The following is a 17,285-nucleotide window of genomic DNA, read 5'->3' as shown; positions in this document are numbered from 1 at the left end:
GTGGAGTGGAGTGGAACAGATGGCAGGGAAATTCATAAATTCTGAACACAATTTTCCTGGGATCTAAACTATTCACTTGTCTGGTGAGCCTAAAGTCTAAATCAGCCAGACAATAAACAAAAGATAAACGGGGTATGTTAGCATAGGATAATTCAGCAAAATGACCCTTTCTTTTCAATAGAGAAGAGATGACATTTGGAATCAAGTCTGATAAAAGATTTGTTTCTAATTGCAAATTCCTCAACATCAGAGATTGGTTCCCTCACAGGTCTATGAGCTGTTTGAGGGCAGGGGCCGCCTCCGATCTTCGTATTCTCGGTGCCTGTACACCAAATCTGGCAAAGTAAGTGGCCAATAAATGTTTGAAACTTGGAGGGATGGATGGATAAAACTAACATCATCAACCTTGTTCCTGGCATTCATCACAGCCACGAACACCAGAGGACTTAAGACATTCTTTTTAGGATTACGATTTCCAGTATGTCACTACTGGATATCCTGGGCACGAGGAAAGGCCTTTCGTTCTAAGTTGTCTCTGAAGGCGACCGACAGAAATATGCAGCTAGTAGTGGGCAGCTGTGCTAGCCTGAGCCCTCTGAGGCGAGAAAATCAAAAGCCCTCTCTTTCCCCGCGACTCCTAGCCAACTTCAGTGGACTTCCAGGATCTTCCGTTTCAGGGCAACGGAAACTCACTTCCGGCGTGACTAGGAAGTAAGAAAACTGGCTGGAAGCGGCTCCCTCAGAGAAATAACAGTAGACTGTCCTTGCACACGCTCCTCCAGCAAAGATCTCCTTTCCCCTACCTCTTCAGGATTTATTTTCAGCTTATCGAGGGCGCTGAATGAGGCAAACAGTGGCGGGTAACAGACCGTTACCTACCCCTTCTTACCCGATATAGACTACAAATCCCAGAATACATCTCTTTGCCCCTTGGTCCCAGCACGCAATGCTCCTCACGTGCTGGGAGGAATTTTTTTTTTTCTCTTGTCCCGCCGAAACCGAGCAAAGCATGCTGGGGCTTGTGGTCTTCGCGGGGCCCTTCCCTAGGTCCTCCGCGCTACTCTGTCAGGCCCCGCCTATTTTCTGCTCTCCTGGACCTTTAGGCTTGTCTCGGCCCATTTGAAGACCAGGAAGTTGATAAATCTCGAGGCCCGCTGCTGAGAGACGGTGGCTTGGATGGGACAGTCGCCAGGGATGGCGGAGCGTGAGGATGGAGCGGGTGTCCGGGCTGCTCTCCTGGACGCTGAGCAGAGTCCTGTGGCTCTCCGGCCTCTTTGAGCGGGGAGCTGCCCGGCAGCCCCGGATCATGGAAGAAAAAGCGCTAGAGGTTTATGGTAACTAATTTTACCCAGGACAGCGTTTGGCGTTGTACGTGGAGGTGGGGGTAACGGGGATCTCATCTGAGGGCTGGGGGTGGAGACTCCGGTTTTTGCTGGGTCTCGTCCGAAGCTTGGGAAGCCTTTTCTCCGGGGTCCTGAGTCACGCAGGAATGTGGATCTTTCTAGGACCCGGGCTCTTCCTAAACCTGGGGCAAGCCGAGCCTGGAGGTTTTTAAACGCTTCATTTCCCTTGTCTGCCCCACGCCCTAGTGGCCTTTTCAAGATTTCTGGGCAGAGCAGGCATTTAGGGTGCTTGGTTAGGAAGCAAAGCTGGATTGATTGCACTACTTGTCTCCTTCCTTGCGTCCCCTAGCCCCTGGGTGACTAACGAGTTGGGGACTGGCCTAAGGGCACAGTCGCTCTCTTGTGCAAAAGAGAAAAAAAAAAAAAAAAAAAGGCAGAGGTCCCCGAGAGAAGAGGACAAACCCGGCTCCCCGTACCCGGGCCTCGAACTTTTCGTTTCTTATCACAGCCAAGCCAGCAGTGCAAAAACGAATACACACACACACACAGTCACATACATTGTTTAAATTCCTGGGACCCGCTTCATTGTACAAATGAGAAAACAAAGGTTTAGAATGGTTAAACAGCTACCCGGAGGTCACACTGCCAGTACAGAAACGGCAAAAACCAAGCCCATGTCTTCTGATTCCAAACTTCGTGCACTTTACACCATTTCACAATTGCCTTATGACTCCCTGTTTTGGGACTTATGTAGTATTGCTTTTGAAAACTAAAAAGACTGGCTCTAACTACTGTTCAGCTATTCCTGCTGACTGCGGGTGAAAGATCTAACCAAAGAATACAAATAAAATGTGGGCAAGGATTAGGGACCAGGAGAAGGAGGCCAGGGTTGGAAAAGATCTTTGGAGCCAATCTAATTTACCGCTCTCTTACTGGAGGCAGGACTTAACCCCAGCTGGATGATTATGAGTAGAATGATCTCCACAAAACGGACACATTCCTGTACTATCAGACTTCTGTCTACAGCATCTCAGGACAGAAGGGCACTTGGGGATACAGCTTTGGAAGAGAGATGATTCTTGTCCTAAAGTTTCTATCGAGGGAGACCTATATATGCAAAAATAGACTTTTTTATTTTATGCAGTAGAAAGCCATCGACCTGAATAAGAGATAGAGAAATTCAGAGGAAGGAGAGATAGTAATCTCTGAATGGGGGATCTGGAAAAACTTAAGGAGGAGTCAGTTGAGTTAGGCCTTGAAGTATAAGTATGCTCTGGATATATGGAGGGTAGAAGGCATACTAAGAGAAAAGGGAGCAAAAGTATGGAGATGATAAAGGAACATGTTAGAGAATGGCAGATAGGTGGGGCTTCAGGATAGAGTTTGTGGTAAAGGGTGGAATTGTGGTCAAAAATTATTTTAGATACCAGGTCAGAACTGGATACTGAAGATTTAAATGTATAAAGAATATCAATGCAGGGGCACCTGGGTGGCTCAGTCGTTTAAGCGTCTGCCTTTGGCTCAGGTCATGATCTCAGGGTCTTGGGATTGAGCCCCACATCGGGCTCCTTGCTCAGTGGGGAGCCTGCTTCTCCCTCTCCCTCTACTCCTCCCCCACTTGTCCTCTCTCTCTCTTTCACTCACTCTTTCTCTCTCAAATAAATAAAATCATTTAAGAAAAAGAATATCAGTGCAGAGCCATAGAAGAATTTTCATCAGAGGAGTAATGTGAGAAGAGCAACATTGCTTTCTTTCTAAATAAATAAATCCAAATCTCTCAAATCAGTAGAAAACCAGAGAAGTTTAATAAGGGGTGAGACTTAATTTCAGGGTTAGGTAGCATATTAAAGAATATAATGCAGCTTGTATAAATGAGCCTTACAGGGAAAATGCCAAGGATGAGGGGGAGCAAATTTCTTTTAAAAAAGCCGTGTTGGGCGCCTGGGTGTCTCAGTCGGTTAAGCGACTGCCTTCGGCTCAGGTCATGATCTCAGGGTCCTGGGATCGAGCCCCGCATCGGGTTCCCTGCTGGGCAGGAAGCCTGCTTCTCCCTCTCCCACTCCCCCTGCTTGTGTTCCCTCTCTCGCTGTGTCTCTCTCTGTCAAATAAATAAATAAAATCTTTAAAAAAGCTGTGTTTCCCTGAGCCCCATGGTGACAGAGCCTTGTGAAGAAGCAGCTTTGTCTTTTCTTTCCTGTCTCCATTTTCAGATTCTGTGGCTAATCAAGTGATAAGCCTAGAAGTGGTTGGGGAGAAGGTGGAGTTTGATTTGTTTTTCCCAGTAGCATTTCTGATTACAGGGGTGCTATCAATAATAGAACAAAACCTCAGGCTGGAGAACATCAAAGTCCATCCTATGTGGATTCCCTCTGCTCTCCTTTCTACCTCACCATTTGTCTATCATTCTCCTTTTCCATATTTTTCTCCAACCTCAGAGTAAGAAGGAAATCTTGTCCTCTCCAAGGCCAGCCCAGGCTCCCACATCCTTGGTCTCATTCCCTTCTGCTTATTTTGCCAGTCCGCCATCCTCCCCCCTATACTTTCAGTCTCACTTCCTCTATTTGATCCTTCCCCTTGGGCTATAAAACATACTCAAGTTTCCCTTACCCTTGTCATTGTTCTAGCTTTGTCTAAACCCACTATCTGTTCTTTGCCCTTCCCTTCCCTGCCAAAGCCCTAGGACTACATTTTCGGTTCCTTCTCGTTTCCCCTTTTGCAAGCTGGCTTCTGTCCTCATCTCTCTACTGAAACTGCTTTCTTATAGGTGATCTTCTGGGTTACAAATCCAAAGACATGTTTCAGCTCTCATCATTTTGAATTTTTCTGCTGCATTTAATGTTGTTAATCTCCCCCGGCTTCCATCTCTGCTTCTTGCTTTTCTTTCTTCTTCTGATCCCTAAATTAGGTGCTTCCCACAGGTCTATTCTTGGGTCTCTCCCTTTACATTAGTGGTTTTCAAACTGAGCTGCCCATAAGAACAACCTGAGGAATTTTTTAAGTCCAGCCCATACTACAAATCAATTAAATCAGGATCTTTGGGAGTAGGGCTTAGACATCAATTTTTGTTTTGTTTTTAAAGCAGTCCTGATGATTCCATTGTTCACCCAAGGTTGAAAACTGTTCTGCTCATTCTTTGAGAATCCCATGGGTTCAAGAACCACTCTAGCTTTGTTGCGCTCTCTCTCTCTTTTTAATTTTTTATTTTAATTCCAGTATAGTTAACATACAGCATTATATTGGCTTCAGGTGTACAATATAATGATTCACAATTCTGTGTGTTACTCAGTGCTCATCATAAGTGTACTCTTAAACCCTTCATCTATTTCACCTGTTCCTCCACCCACCTCCCCTCTGATAATCATCAGTTTGTTCTCTACAGTTGAAAGTCGGTTTCTTGGTTTGTCTGTCTCTTTTTTCCCTTTGTTCATTTGTTTCATTTCTTAAATTTCACATATGAGTGAAATCATGTGGTATTTGTCTTTGACTGACGTGTTTTGCTTAGCATTATACTCTCTAGCTCCATTCATGTCCTTGCAAATAGTAAGACTTCATTCTTTTTTATGGTTGAATAATATTCCATCACATATATATCAGATATATTCATAAATTCATCAATCGATAGGTACTTGGGCTGCTTCCATATCTTGGTTATTGTAAATAATGCTGCTACAAACATAGTCATGCATGTATCCCTTTGAATTAGTGTTTTTGTATTTTTTAGGTAAATACCCAGTAGGGCAATTACTGGATTGTAGGCTAGTTCTGTTTTTAACTTTTTGAAGACCCTCCATACTGTTTTCCACAGTGGCTGCACCAGTTTGCATTCCCGCCAACAGTGCACAGGGTTCCTTTTCCTCCACATCCTTGCCAACACTTATTTCTTGTGTTTTTTATTTTAGCCATTCTGACAGGTGTGAGGCGATCTCTCATTGTAGTTTTGATTTGCATTTCCCTGATGATGAGTGATGTTGAGCATCTTTTCATGTGTTTAGCCTTGGTGCTCTCTTAAACCTTATGTCACAGTTCAGTATTTGCTGGACTGTCCCATCGGGTTGCCCCTTAAGCACCTCAAAATCATTGTGTATAAAATTGAACCCAGTTGCCCCAGCCCCCACCCAACTTTCTTCCTGTGTTCTCCAGTTTTGTTTTGTTTTTTCATTCTATCAGTGTTCTCCCAGACAGAATTAAAATCTGAGTCATCTTCCTTTTTCCCTTTCCTTGTCTTCTACATCTAAACAATTGTCAAATTCTCTTGATTCTGCTGCTGAAATTACTTCTCCATCTGTCCCCTCCTCTCCATTACTATTGTCATGTGCCTGTTTTGGGCCCAGCATTTTCAGCTGGTATTCCTGGCTTTGCCCTTAGCTCTGAGTCTACCAGCCAGTGGATGAGTTCCCAGCTGACAGTGTTATGCTGTCCCTGTTCCTCCCTCATTCAGAACCTCTTGAGGATTCCCTATTGCCTGTGGCTGACTGTAAAAGATCCTTGATGGTCTGGCCCAAACTCTTTTTTTGTTTTTAAAGATTTATTTTCTTATTTATTTATTTGACAGAGACAGAGAGAGCAGGAACACAAGCGGGGGGAGTGGGAGAGGGAGAAGCAGGCTTCCCGCTGAGCAGGGAGCCCGATGCGGGGCTCGATCCTAGGACTCTGGGACCATGACCTGAGCTGAAGGCAGACGCTTAACAACTGAGCCACCCAGGCGCCCCTGGCCCAAACTCTTATATCCTCACTCATGCTGGGTTCCAGGCAGACTCAACATTTTTTTAATTAAAAAAAAAAATTTTTTTTTTAAGTAATCTCTGCACCCAACGTGGGGATCAAACTCATGACCCCAAGATCAAGAACTGCATTCATTGCTGACTGAGCCAGCCAGGAGCCCCTAAACTTCTTTTCCTTTTCTTTCCTTCACCTTAAATGTCAAATACTGAAATTTTTAAAGGCTTGTTTCAGATTCGACTTTCCTAAATCCTGATACCACAGTCTCCCAAGCTATAAGTTATTTCTTCCCCTTTAGCTTCTATGACACTCTTGTCATTCTTATGTTCTCTCTGTAATGTTGGATCCAAGAAACTGGTTATGATCTAATAAGAATCCAAGAAAACAGTTTTCTCAAAAGGAAACTGGTTGTGGAAATTTCTGTGAGAAATCTGGGCAGTTACTATAATATTTGGTTCAAAAAAAAAAGCAGTCCGTGTTTGGATTAGGACTGGCAAAGTCATCCTTATTGAGAATATTCATGTTTTAACATAATACCTTGTCTCTGATGATTCTTTAGATTTGATTCGAACTATCCGGGACCCAGAGAAGCCCAATACTTTAGAAGAACTGGAAGTGGTAACAGAAAGTAGTGTGGAGGTTCAGGAGATAAACGAAGAAGACTATTTGGTTATTATCAGGTTCACACCAACAGTACCTCACTGCTCTTTGGCAACCCTTATTGGTAAGATTTTATATATAAATATATTTTTAATTCTAAATTATTTTACTGATACTGACCCAAAATAACAATTAGCATCATGTATCACACTTTATAGTTCACAGAGTCTTTTCAAATGTGTATCTTCTGTAGCCCTCACAGCCTATGAGAGAATTTTCCAGATGAGGAACCCAAGACTCAGAGAGTTTAAGTGACTTGCTCAGAATCACATAGCCAGGAAATGATGAAGCTGAGGCTCAAACCCAGGTCCCCTGACTCCAAATGTGAGATCTCCTTTAGTTACCCCATGCTGCTTTTCTTCCCTGTACACGCCTACAATTAAGAGAGTGGGTGTGGGCCAGTCCTCTCCTCAGTTCTGGGGATTGGAGTGGGTGCTGTCAAACTAGCCCTGCTGCCATCACCTTCTTTTCCTTTCGCTGCTCTGTTGGCTTCAGTGCAGCATGGGCCATAAGTCCTAGTGGGAGAGTTCTGTTTGTTTTGTTTTTTTTTTAAGTTTTTTATTTGGGAGCGTATTTTTGAGGTAGTTTTCTATTCGAGAGGCTGCATTCCCAATATTTTGGAGTAGTTAGCTGTAAGATATACAAGAGATGTCTTTGAAGATAAAGGAGGGGCGCCTGGGTGGCTCAGTCGGTTAAGCGTCGACTCTTAATTTCTGCTCAGGTCATGATCTCAAGGTTGTGGGATTGAGCCCTGCTTGGGCTCCATGCTGGGTGTGGAGCCTCCTAAAGATTCTCTTTCCCCCTCTCCCTCTGCCCCTCTCCCCCCCATCTAAAAAAATAAATAAATAAAAATAAAAAAGATAAAGGAAGTTTATTTCAAACCAAATGTTCATCAGTAGGGAATTGGTGAACTAATCATTAATGGTATATATTAACAATGGAATGCTATACAGCTATGAAAAAGAATGAAAAAGCTCTCCACGTACCGGTATGGAAAGATCTTTGTTACATACTGTTAAGAAATAAAAACAAGTATAATATTGCTACATTTGTGTATAAAAGGGCAAAAATAGAAATTTGTATTTGATTGTATAGGCACAAAGAATATATAAGAAATGGCCAGCTGTGATGGGGGTGGGTATTGGTGGTAGGAACTGGGCAGGTTGGGGACAGGGTGGGAGGAAGACTTTACTGTATACCTTTTTATATTTTTAAGTTTTTGAAGTATGGGAATATATCATCTGTTTAAAAATAGATAAGTTAATAAAAACGATTGAAAAGGTAAATATTTTATTATTGCTTCCATTTTTGTGATTTCTGTTTTTCTCTTCTCACTTGTTGATCGGGGATCCCTGTTAGTGATTTCCAGCATATGGGCCACATCTTGAGGGACTAAAGGGTCCATGAATCCATAGATAATATTGTGGTTATTTATTTATTTATTTTTAAGATTTATTTATTTATTTGAGAGAGAGAGAACATAAGCCAAGGGAGAGACAGAGGGAGAGAGAATCCTCAAGCAGACTCCCTGCTGAGCACAGAGCCTGCCACAGGGCAGGATCCCAGGACCTTGAGATCATAACCTGAGCCAAAATCAAGAGTTGGCCACTTAACCGACTGAGCCACCCAGGCACCCCGATGATATTGTGGTTATTAATATTCCATCCTAGAAAAAGCATTTTTGAATGCATGCTTATTTTTTTGTCATTGGACAGTTTCTGAATCAACAGATACCAGAAGTACTGCTACTCTCTTGATGTGAAGGGAAGTATCTTAAAATATTTTGATACATAAGAGTTCTTAAATAGAGGGTCTATTACTCTAAGAGCCTTTAGCAAGTTGATTTTTAAAAAGTAACATTTAGGGGGAAAAAAAAAAGTAACATTTAGGGGCGCCTGGGTGGCTCAGTCGTTAAGCGTCTGCCTTCAGCTCAGGTCATGATCCCAGGATTTTGGGATCGAGCCCCGCATTGGGCTCCCCGCTCAGTGGGAAGCCTGCTTCTCCCTCTCCCAGTCCCCCTGCTTACGTTCCTGCTCTTGCTATCTCTGTCTCTGTCAAATAAATAAATAAAATCTTTAAAAAAAAAATTATTAAAAAGTAACATTTATTTTGTGTTTTTTTACATTACAAAAGTATGTTTCTTGGCAATAATTTGGAAACTCCACAGAAGCATAAAGAAAAAAATAAAAATCAGCTGTCATAAAAGAATGTGTGCTCTAGGCTAAAATTCCAGCTCTGTCAGGTCTGCCACTTTGTGGCCTTAGGCAAATTACTTAACCTTTCTGAGCCTCAGTTTCCTTATCTGTAAAGTAGAGATAATAAGAGTATCAACAGTTATAAAGGTTAGATAATAGAACGCGTGAAATAGATAAGGAATATTTTTTATTCTTCATTAAATATTAGTTTTTAATTATATAGTCATAGAGGTTTGTGCTAATCACATCAGTATATCATAATTTTTATAACCATTTATACCACTTCTAGGCTTTCACAATTTATTAAATAATATGATGAACAACTTTATACATAAATATTTTCATATATCTCTAGTTATTGCCTCAGGATAAATTCCTTTAATTGGAATTATTGGGTCATATGGTATAAGTATTTTTAAGCTTCTGGGTACATATAAGTAAGTCCTTATTAAAAAGTTTCTACTCTTTGACCCAGGAATTAAGGAAATAATTCCATTGAAGAAAACAGTAACGTGTACAAAACGTTTATAGTAAATTTATAATAATAAAGCCTGGAAGAAACTATAGTATCTATTAATAAGGAAATGGCACCAATATAATGGAATTTCTTGTTTCTATAGAAAATGATAATCAAGGAATCAAAGTATCTGAGAAATGTATGAAAAAACTGGAATGCTAAGCTGCATTTGATTATGATTGTAATTATCAAAAAACCACGTTTGTGTGGACAAAGATTGAGAAAGCCCAGGAAATAAAAGTAACTCTAAAGGCACCCAGATCCGATTATGGGAGCTACTTCAGATCTGTCCACTCCTTGAACAAAGTGTTGTCAGGATTTTTGGGACCCTTTTAATATGAGTTCCAGTTAAGACCCTTGGCTTTTTAGAAGTTAGTATACTAGTGTAGTAACCATGTTCAATCAACACGATTGGAAAACACATTAAAGGGAGCCTTCTTCCTGGCATCTGGGAGGGTTTTCCTATGAGCAGGTAGTGTGAAGCAGGGGAAGGCACCTGGGTATGCGTTCCAGCCTGATTGCTTAGGTCGTCACCTACTCAGAGTTATCCTGGTAAATAATTGCAAAGACAAGGAAGACTCAAAGGGGATGAGTGGGTAAGGCAGAGAAAACCAGCTGATAGCCATTTGTGTTGACTTAGTCCGGACAAGAATAGCTGAAGGCAGGTGTGGTCCAATATGAAGGGCATAGGATTTGGAGTCAGAAGGTCTATATTTAGCTCCCAGCTCTCTGCTTGTCAGACAAATCACTTATCATGGTTCCTGGTTGTAAAATGAAAATGATATAATAGTAATAACTAATATTTATTAGATACTTTTTATGTACCAAGTCCTATTTTAGGCACATTGCATAACAATTTATTTACTACTCATAACAACCCTGTATATAGTGGTACTATTATAATACCTATCTTACAGATAAGGATACTGAAGCTCAGGAGAGGTTAAGTAACTTGCCCAGGGCCCCATAGCTTGTATACAGTGGAGCTTCTTTTGAACCCAAAGTATCTATCTCAGTAATGCTGTACTGCCTCTCTTAAGGATATTGATGTTCAAGAAAGTGCTTTGTGAATTGTGACACAGTTGTTATTTATACTATGTGGGTAAAACACCTACCAACAGTGAGTAGAACACAGGAGGAAGTTCAGATGATACACAGGTAACAAATTAAAGAGACAGTGTGGGGGGCAGAGGGAAGAGAAGAACCCTCCAGATATGCTTTAAGGCAGATCTTCTAAAGGGAGACCCTCTTAAAGAAACTATATGTTGTCTTTAGAGTTCTCTAATACTTATTATGAAATTACTGTGTTCTAGACTCTAAGTACTCTGAAATACTTTGTACATAAGAACAGTTTGACTTATCTTTTGTGTCTAGGGGTGTAGATTTAGTTAAAAATTCCTTCCTTGTTTTGAGGTGGGGGAGAAGAGGAACATGGGCACACAGAGGGTTCGTTCCAAGCCCAGTGTTAATTTCTGTTACAAGTCTCAACTGGAGCGAGGGGTGGGGGGTATTGAACTATGACTTGACGTTGAGGTGATAAACTGAACTTCAGAGGATCTTGTTTTGGGGAAACAACTCTATTTGTACATTGTAGATATAGAGGATTCCAAATTTGAGAAGTTTCTTGTGGTCCTTTTTAAGTGGCTCTTATTTGGTCTTAAATTTTTGCATGATCTGGCCTATTGTGAGTGTTCAGTAAAGTTAAATGAGTGAATTGACCTTTGCTTGAAGGTAAATTGTTGTAGTAGAAAGGACCTAGGCTTTGCAGTGGTCTTGGGTTTTAGTCCCAATTGCCACTTTACTAACTCAGTGACCTTGGGCAAGTTACATTGTGACCTTAGTTTCATAATTTGTAGAATGGGTTTGGTAGTATGTGGCTCACTGGATTATCATGAGGAATATGTAAGACTATGTATATTAAAGTTGCTAGCATGGTGCCTGGCTCCAAGGAGACCTACGCTGGATTGAACCAAAGCTGTTTCCAGCTACTGTATTGTATGGAGACACCTACACACAGTTGTATACATTGTCAAGAATTAATAAGAGAAGAGATAATTGGGGCCTTTTCTTTTTTTTTCCTCTGCAGGGCTGTGCTTAAGAGTAAAACTTCAGCGGTGTTTACCGTTTAAACATAAGGTAAGGAAGGGGTGCCTGGGTGGCTCAGTCGGTTAAGCGTCTGCCTTCGGCTCAGGTCATGATCCCAAGGTCCTGGGATCGAGTCCCGCATCGGGCTCCCTGCTCCGCGGGGAGCCTGCTTCTCCCTCTGCCTCTGTCTCTCTCTGTCTCTCATGAATAAATAAATAAAATCTTTAAAAAAAATAAAAAAATAAAAAAAATAAACATAAGGTAAGGAAGATTTTGTTGTTTTATAACAGCTTTATTGAGATTTAGTTCACATTTCACACAATTCATCTGTTTAAAATGTACAGTTTAATGGTTTTCCTGTATTCACTGAGTTGTGCAACCATCACTACTATCAATTTTTTGTGGTTTTTTTTTTTAAGATTTTATTTATTTGAGAGAGAGTGCGAGCAATCACTAGTAGGGGATGGGGCAGAGGGAGAGGGAAAAGGAGACTCCTCGCTGAGGAGGTCCGACTTGGGGCTCGATTCCAGGACCCTGAGATCATGACCTGAGCTGAAGGCAGCCGCTTAACCTACCGAGCCACCCAGGCGCCCCAGTTTTAAAACATTTTCATCACCTCAGTAAGAAACCCATACCCATTTATCCAGACCTTCCCCCATCCCCAGGCTACCACTGATCTCTTTTTGGTCTCTATAGATTTGCTTATTCTGAATGTTTAATTTAAATGGAATCATATAGTTTGTAGTCTTTTGGACTGGCCTCTTTCACTTAAAATATTATTTTCAGAATTCATCCATGTTGTAGCATGTGTCGGTATTTCCTTCCTTTTTACTGCCTTATATGATTCCATTGTATGGATGTATCATAGTTTATTTATCTGTTGATTAATGAATGGACATTTGGGTTGTTTCCACTAATTGTCTATTAGGAATAATGCTGCTGTGAACATTCATGTACAAGTTTTCGTTTGGGCATATTTTCATCTTCCCTCCACCTAGAAGGAGACTTGCTGGATCTTTTGCTAAGTATATTTAACTTTTTGAGGCACTGCTAGACTGTTTTCCATAGCTGCTTCACCATTTTACATTCCCACCAGCAGTGTATGAGGGTTCTTATACTTCTGTATTAATATTATCTGTCTTTTTCATTATAGCCATCCTAGTGGGTTTGAAGTGATAACTCATGGTTTTGATTGCCATTTCCCTGGTGGCTAATAATGTTGAACATATTTTCATGTGTAAAAAATTAAAACCAAGGAAGAACCACTTAGAAAGGGCCACAGTAACCTCTCAAATTTAGAGTCCTCTGTGCCTGCAAGGTACCAAGCCCACTGTGTGGTTTCCTTGAAGTATAGTTCATGCAGGAATAGCAGGGTAAATGCTTGACTTTTCCCCTTTATTTACCATTTTTCAGAGTTGAGTCATGCATAATTTTAAACCGAAGTAAATGAATATAGAGTGATTTTATACCTGTTGCTTTGTTGTCTGGAATAAGAGTTAGTATTATGCCACTAGCCGCTAGAGGAATTCATATGATGTTTTGGGGTGGGGGGCAGAGGGAGAGAAAGAATCGTAAGCAGGGGGCGCCTGGGTGGCTCAGTCGTTAAGCGTCTGCCTTTGGCTCGGGTCATGATCCCAGGATCCTGGGATCGAGCCCCGCATCGGGCTCCCTGCTCAGCGGGAAGCCTGCTTCTCCCTCTCCCACTCCCCCTGCTTGTGTTCCTGCTTTCTCTATCTCTCTCTCTGTCAAATAAATAAATAAAATCTTTAAAAAAAAAAAAAGAATCGTAAGCAGACTCCATAACAGCACAGAGTCCGGCACTGAGCTCAATCTCACAACCCTGAGATCATGACCTGAGCCAAAATCAAGAGTCGGGTGCTTAACTAACTGAGCCACCCAGGCGCCCCAAGGTGTTTTGTTTTTTAAAAAAGACTGTTCTAGATGATCTCTGGGGTCTCTTTTAGCCATAATAAGGTATGATTTTTTTCACTCTTGAAAAACATTTATCTTAGTAGTAAAATAACTGTGTAAGAATTAGTTCATACACTCCAGTGTTCTCTGGAGAGTAGACATGTCTTTATGATATAGCATGTGTTATTTGTCACAGGATTTTGTGGGTTTGTCTCAGAAGGTCTAGTTCTTGGAGGTTAACTAATCTGAGGAAATGCAGCAGGACCAGGAGGTTTAGCTTAACCAATAATATACTTGAGAGTAAATTTAGCAAGATAATAATAAATGAGAAAAGGAGGATACTGAAAACTATATTGTGATCCCATTTTTGTAAAATAAGCAAAAAAAAGAAACTTCCAACTTTGGAGTGTGTGTGTGTGTGTATAAAATCTGTATTCCATTATGTAGGTATGGAGAAAAATATGGAAGAAACTACACTAGATTATTAGTATGGCTTTCTTGGGGCTTAGGGCAGAGAGGAAGTTTAGATATTTTAGGTACTGATTTGGGAGGAAGAGGTAGATTGTAGGGTAGAGAGATTCATGAGTAAAGTATGTATGAGATCTCATTTGTATAAAATTTTATTTGTGTGTATTCATTAAAAAAAGTAATTAATGGGAATACCCCCTGCAGGCCTTCCGCAGGTGACCAAAATTAAAAAATCCTAATTTCAGGGCCCCTGGGTGGCTCAGTCAGTTAAGCGTCTGCCTTCAGCTCAGATCATTATTCCAGGGTCCTTGAATCGAGTCCCCCATTGTTTTAATGGGCTAATAAAATTTTTGTCTGTCACTATATGTTGACACAGTTCCAAGCAGGGAGTCTGCTTCTCCCTCTGCCTCTCTCTCTCTCATGAATAAATGAATAAAATCTTTTAAAAAAAATCGACTAATTTCAGTCCCTGTTTCAGAGGGATTTGTCCCTAAGTCATTGATGTTAAGAACACTATTTGGGCTTTCATTCCTAGACACTTGAGTCCACTGTGCATTTCACTTCACTTGTTATCTTAGAGTGTTCTAAATGTTTTGGTTTTAATATTTTTTTCTTCCTAGTTGGAAATCTACATTTCTGAAGGAACCCACTCAACAGAGGAAGACAGTAAGTCAATCTTGACCCATTAAAAAGCAACTTCAGATAGTACTTCATCTTGAATACTGTTACTCTGCTATCCAAGTATCTACGGGTCATTTGCAAAAAAGTGAAGAATTAGTTATTACCTCTTCTTTGAGGTGGGGAACGTAGGCTTTTCAAGAAGGTAATTTTTCAGTAGGACTCTAGGTGAACTAGAGGCAGGCCCTGTGAATATTGGCTGATTTAGCCTAGTAGCTGCACATCTCTAAAGAATATCCAGCTCTAGGAACCTTGACTTACAAACTCTAAAGAGGGCTCGATTTTTTTTCTTTGGTGCAGGATAGAGAGCTATGTACTTGAAATTGAAATTGAAGGTCTAGAAAAGAATATGGACATTTCTCTTTTAAACTCTTACTTTGAGAGTGCTTTTAGCAAATTATAGACAGAAGATATGGGCCAATACCTTTATTATATGAAGATCCATGCAAGCTCATTAAAAAATAAAACACCCAGTAGATTAACAGAGACGGACAGAAAATTCACAGAAGAACTAATAGATAAACGTGGAGAAATGTCCTCCCACTATTTATCAAGGAATTGCAAATTACAGCAATAATAAGGAGCCGTTTTCACCTGCTGTTTTATGTGTGTGTATGTTTACTTGTTTTTATTAATAATACCAGATATTTTTTGAAAACTGATAGCTCATGTATTGTTGCTGACAATACAATTGGTGAAAAATGTTGGGAAATAATTCAGTGATAAGAATTAAACCATAAAAATACTCATACCCCTTGGTCTAATAATGCCACTTTCAAGAATCTCCAAAAAGAAGGCTGTATGTATAAAGGTGCTCCACGTCGCATAGTGTTCATAATTAATTTAGAAGGCTTATCATTTTTGCTATTTTAAATAACCCTGTAGTTTAAAAAATAGGCTTAAGGGGAGAAAATAGTAATTTTCAAAATTGTATTTACTCTTTATATGGAAATAATGTATATGGACGAAGACTAGAAAGAAAGACATGAAAATAGTTGTGGTAGAGTAGTGGGAATTTAGGGGGTATTTTTCTCTGTAAGTCTCCCTTGTAGAACTTAAAAAAATTGAGCCAGCTTTAAGTTATCAAGGAGTTAAATTCTGTTTTAATGGGCTAATAAAATTTTTGTCTGTCACTATATGTTGACAGAGTTCCTCAGCTAACTTTTATCTGTGTTTTGCAGTCAACAAGCAGATAAATGACAAAGAGCGAGTGGCAGCTGCGATGGAAAACCCCAACTTACGGGAAATTGTGGAACAGTGTGTCCTTGAGCCTGACTAATAGCTGTTTTAAGAGCCACTTAACTTTAATTGTTTGATATTTTTGTTTAAATTCTTTGTAAAAATGTAAAAGACATGTTTAATACATAGGTGATTTGTACCTCAAGGCGTTTTTTTTAACACATGATTTGCAAGCAAGATTTAATTATAAGTAGTACCTAGTTTGTTCAGTGTATAACATTCTCAGGATTTGTAACACTTAAGTGATTGGACAGAAAAATATTTTCTAGTGATTATGTGTCAGATGAGTTGCTATTTTTCTGATGCCTCTTCTGATAACTACTTTTCATGTCAAATATTTACTGTGCCCAAGTGTATTCAATTTAAATCATTACTCTGTAGAATAAATAAAACAGAGATGATTCTTGTAATGATGTACCTTAGAATGTTTTCGTTGAATTATAAATCTTAGTGTAAATGCCAACTCTAAAAGATATTTACAAAGCTTTATTTTCTGATTATTATGTAGAATCAGAAATCTGAGAACCAGAAAGAACCCTTAAAATCAGGAGTAGGCCCTGCCTTCAAGGATAGTCTTGGACCCATTTGTAGATGAGGATCAAATGTGGAGTGGGCCAGACAACATACGTAATTTTGAAGATCAAGAAGTCCCCAAAGAAGTTTTGATTAAACCAATCTAAATTTATGGTTTCTTTTTTACTTGAACTTTCTTCAGTTTATTTTAGGGGATAATGATCATTTGAAGTGTAACAGGGTGTGGAAGGTGGCCCCCCAGATGTTCCCCAGTGATCCTTGATTCCTGGTCTTCATGCCTCTATATATTTCCTTCTATATTGAATCAAAGCTGGTAGGTGTGGCTAATCAAGAATCAGAGGTGACAGTGTGTGACTTCTGAGGCTAGATCATAACAGGTGTTGTTGCATTCATCTTGATTCCTTGAATTTCTCACTCCGTGGGAATCCAGCTACCATATCATGAGAACACACGAGCAACCCTGTGGAGAATTCCACAAGGAGAGGAATTGAGGCCTTGCACCAACAATCAGCACCAATTTGCAAACCATGTGAGTGAACCATGTTAGAAGTGATCCTCCAGCCTCAGTCAAGCTGATATCTTGACTGGAACTTCACGAGACCCTGAGCCAGAACTGTCTAGCTAAGCTGTCCACATTCCTGACCCAGAGAAGCTGTGAGCAATAATAAATGTTTATTGTTTATACCACTAAGTTTTGGGGTAATTTTTTATATAGCAATAAGTAACTAATATAATAGGTTATTGGAATGGAGCTCTTCTGCCTGAAATTTAATAGAGGATACAAAGGGAAAAATAGGAGAACTTGTTCCATGGCTCTTGAACCCTTTTACCCACTTCGAGAATATATGTTTTGAAAGAACAGAGGATTTTATAAGAAGATTAATGAAGAGATTTTTTTTGGATAAAGCTGTTGCTGTGTTGAGTTCCAGCCCCCAT

The 17,285-nt window shown here is 40.3% G+C and overlaps 1 protein-coding gene across 2 annotated transcripts; it reads left to right on the top strand.

The window, feature by feature from the left end:
• The first annotated feature begins 1,066 nt into the window (after window positions 1-1,066).
• Window positions 1,067-17,040, top strand: CIAO2A (cytosolic iron-sulfur assembly component 2A). Of its 2 annotated transcripts, XM_081831238.1 has the most exons (5): window positions 1,067-1,334; window positions 6,622-6,786; window positions 11,521-11,570; window positions 14,519-14,564; window positions 15,758-17,040. In XM_081831238.1, the coding sequence occupies exons 1-5, from the start codon at window positions 1,211-1,213 to the stop codon at window positions 15,853-15,855; spliced, it is 483 nt and encodes a 160-aa protein (XP_081687364.1). In that variant the 5' UTR covers window positions 1,067-1,210; the 3' UTR covers window positions 15,856-17,040. The 2 variants fall into 2 exon arrangements, with proteins under 2 accessions (XP_081687364.1, XP_081687366.1); XM_081831240.1 differs by lacking the exon at window positions 11,521-11,570 and having other exon boundaries at window positions 1,069-1,334.
• The last annotated feature ends 245 nt before the right edge of the window (window positions 17,041-17,285 follow it).

Source organism: Leptonychotes weddellii, chromosome 9, assembly GCF_054177405.1.
Source record: "Leptonychotes weddellii isolate Sample4059 chromosome 9, ASM5417740v2, whole genome shotgun sequence".
Classification (NCBI taxonomy): domain Eukaryota; kingdom Metazoa; phylum Chordata; class Mammalia; order Carnivora; family Phocidae; genus Leptonychotes; species Leptonychotes weddellii.
This window is presented reverse-complemented; position numbering and strand designations above follow the sequence as displayed.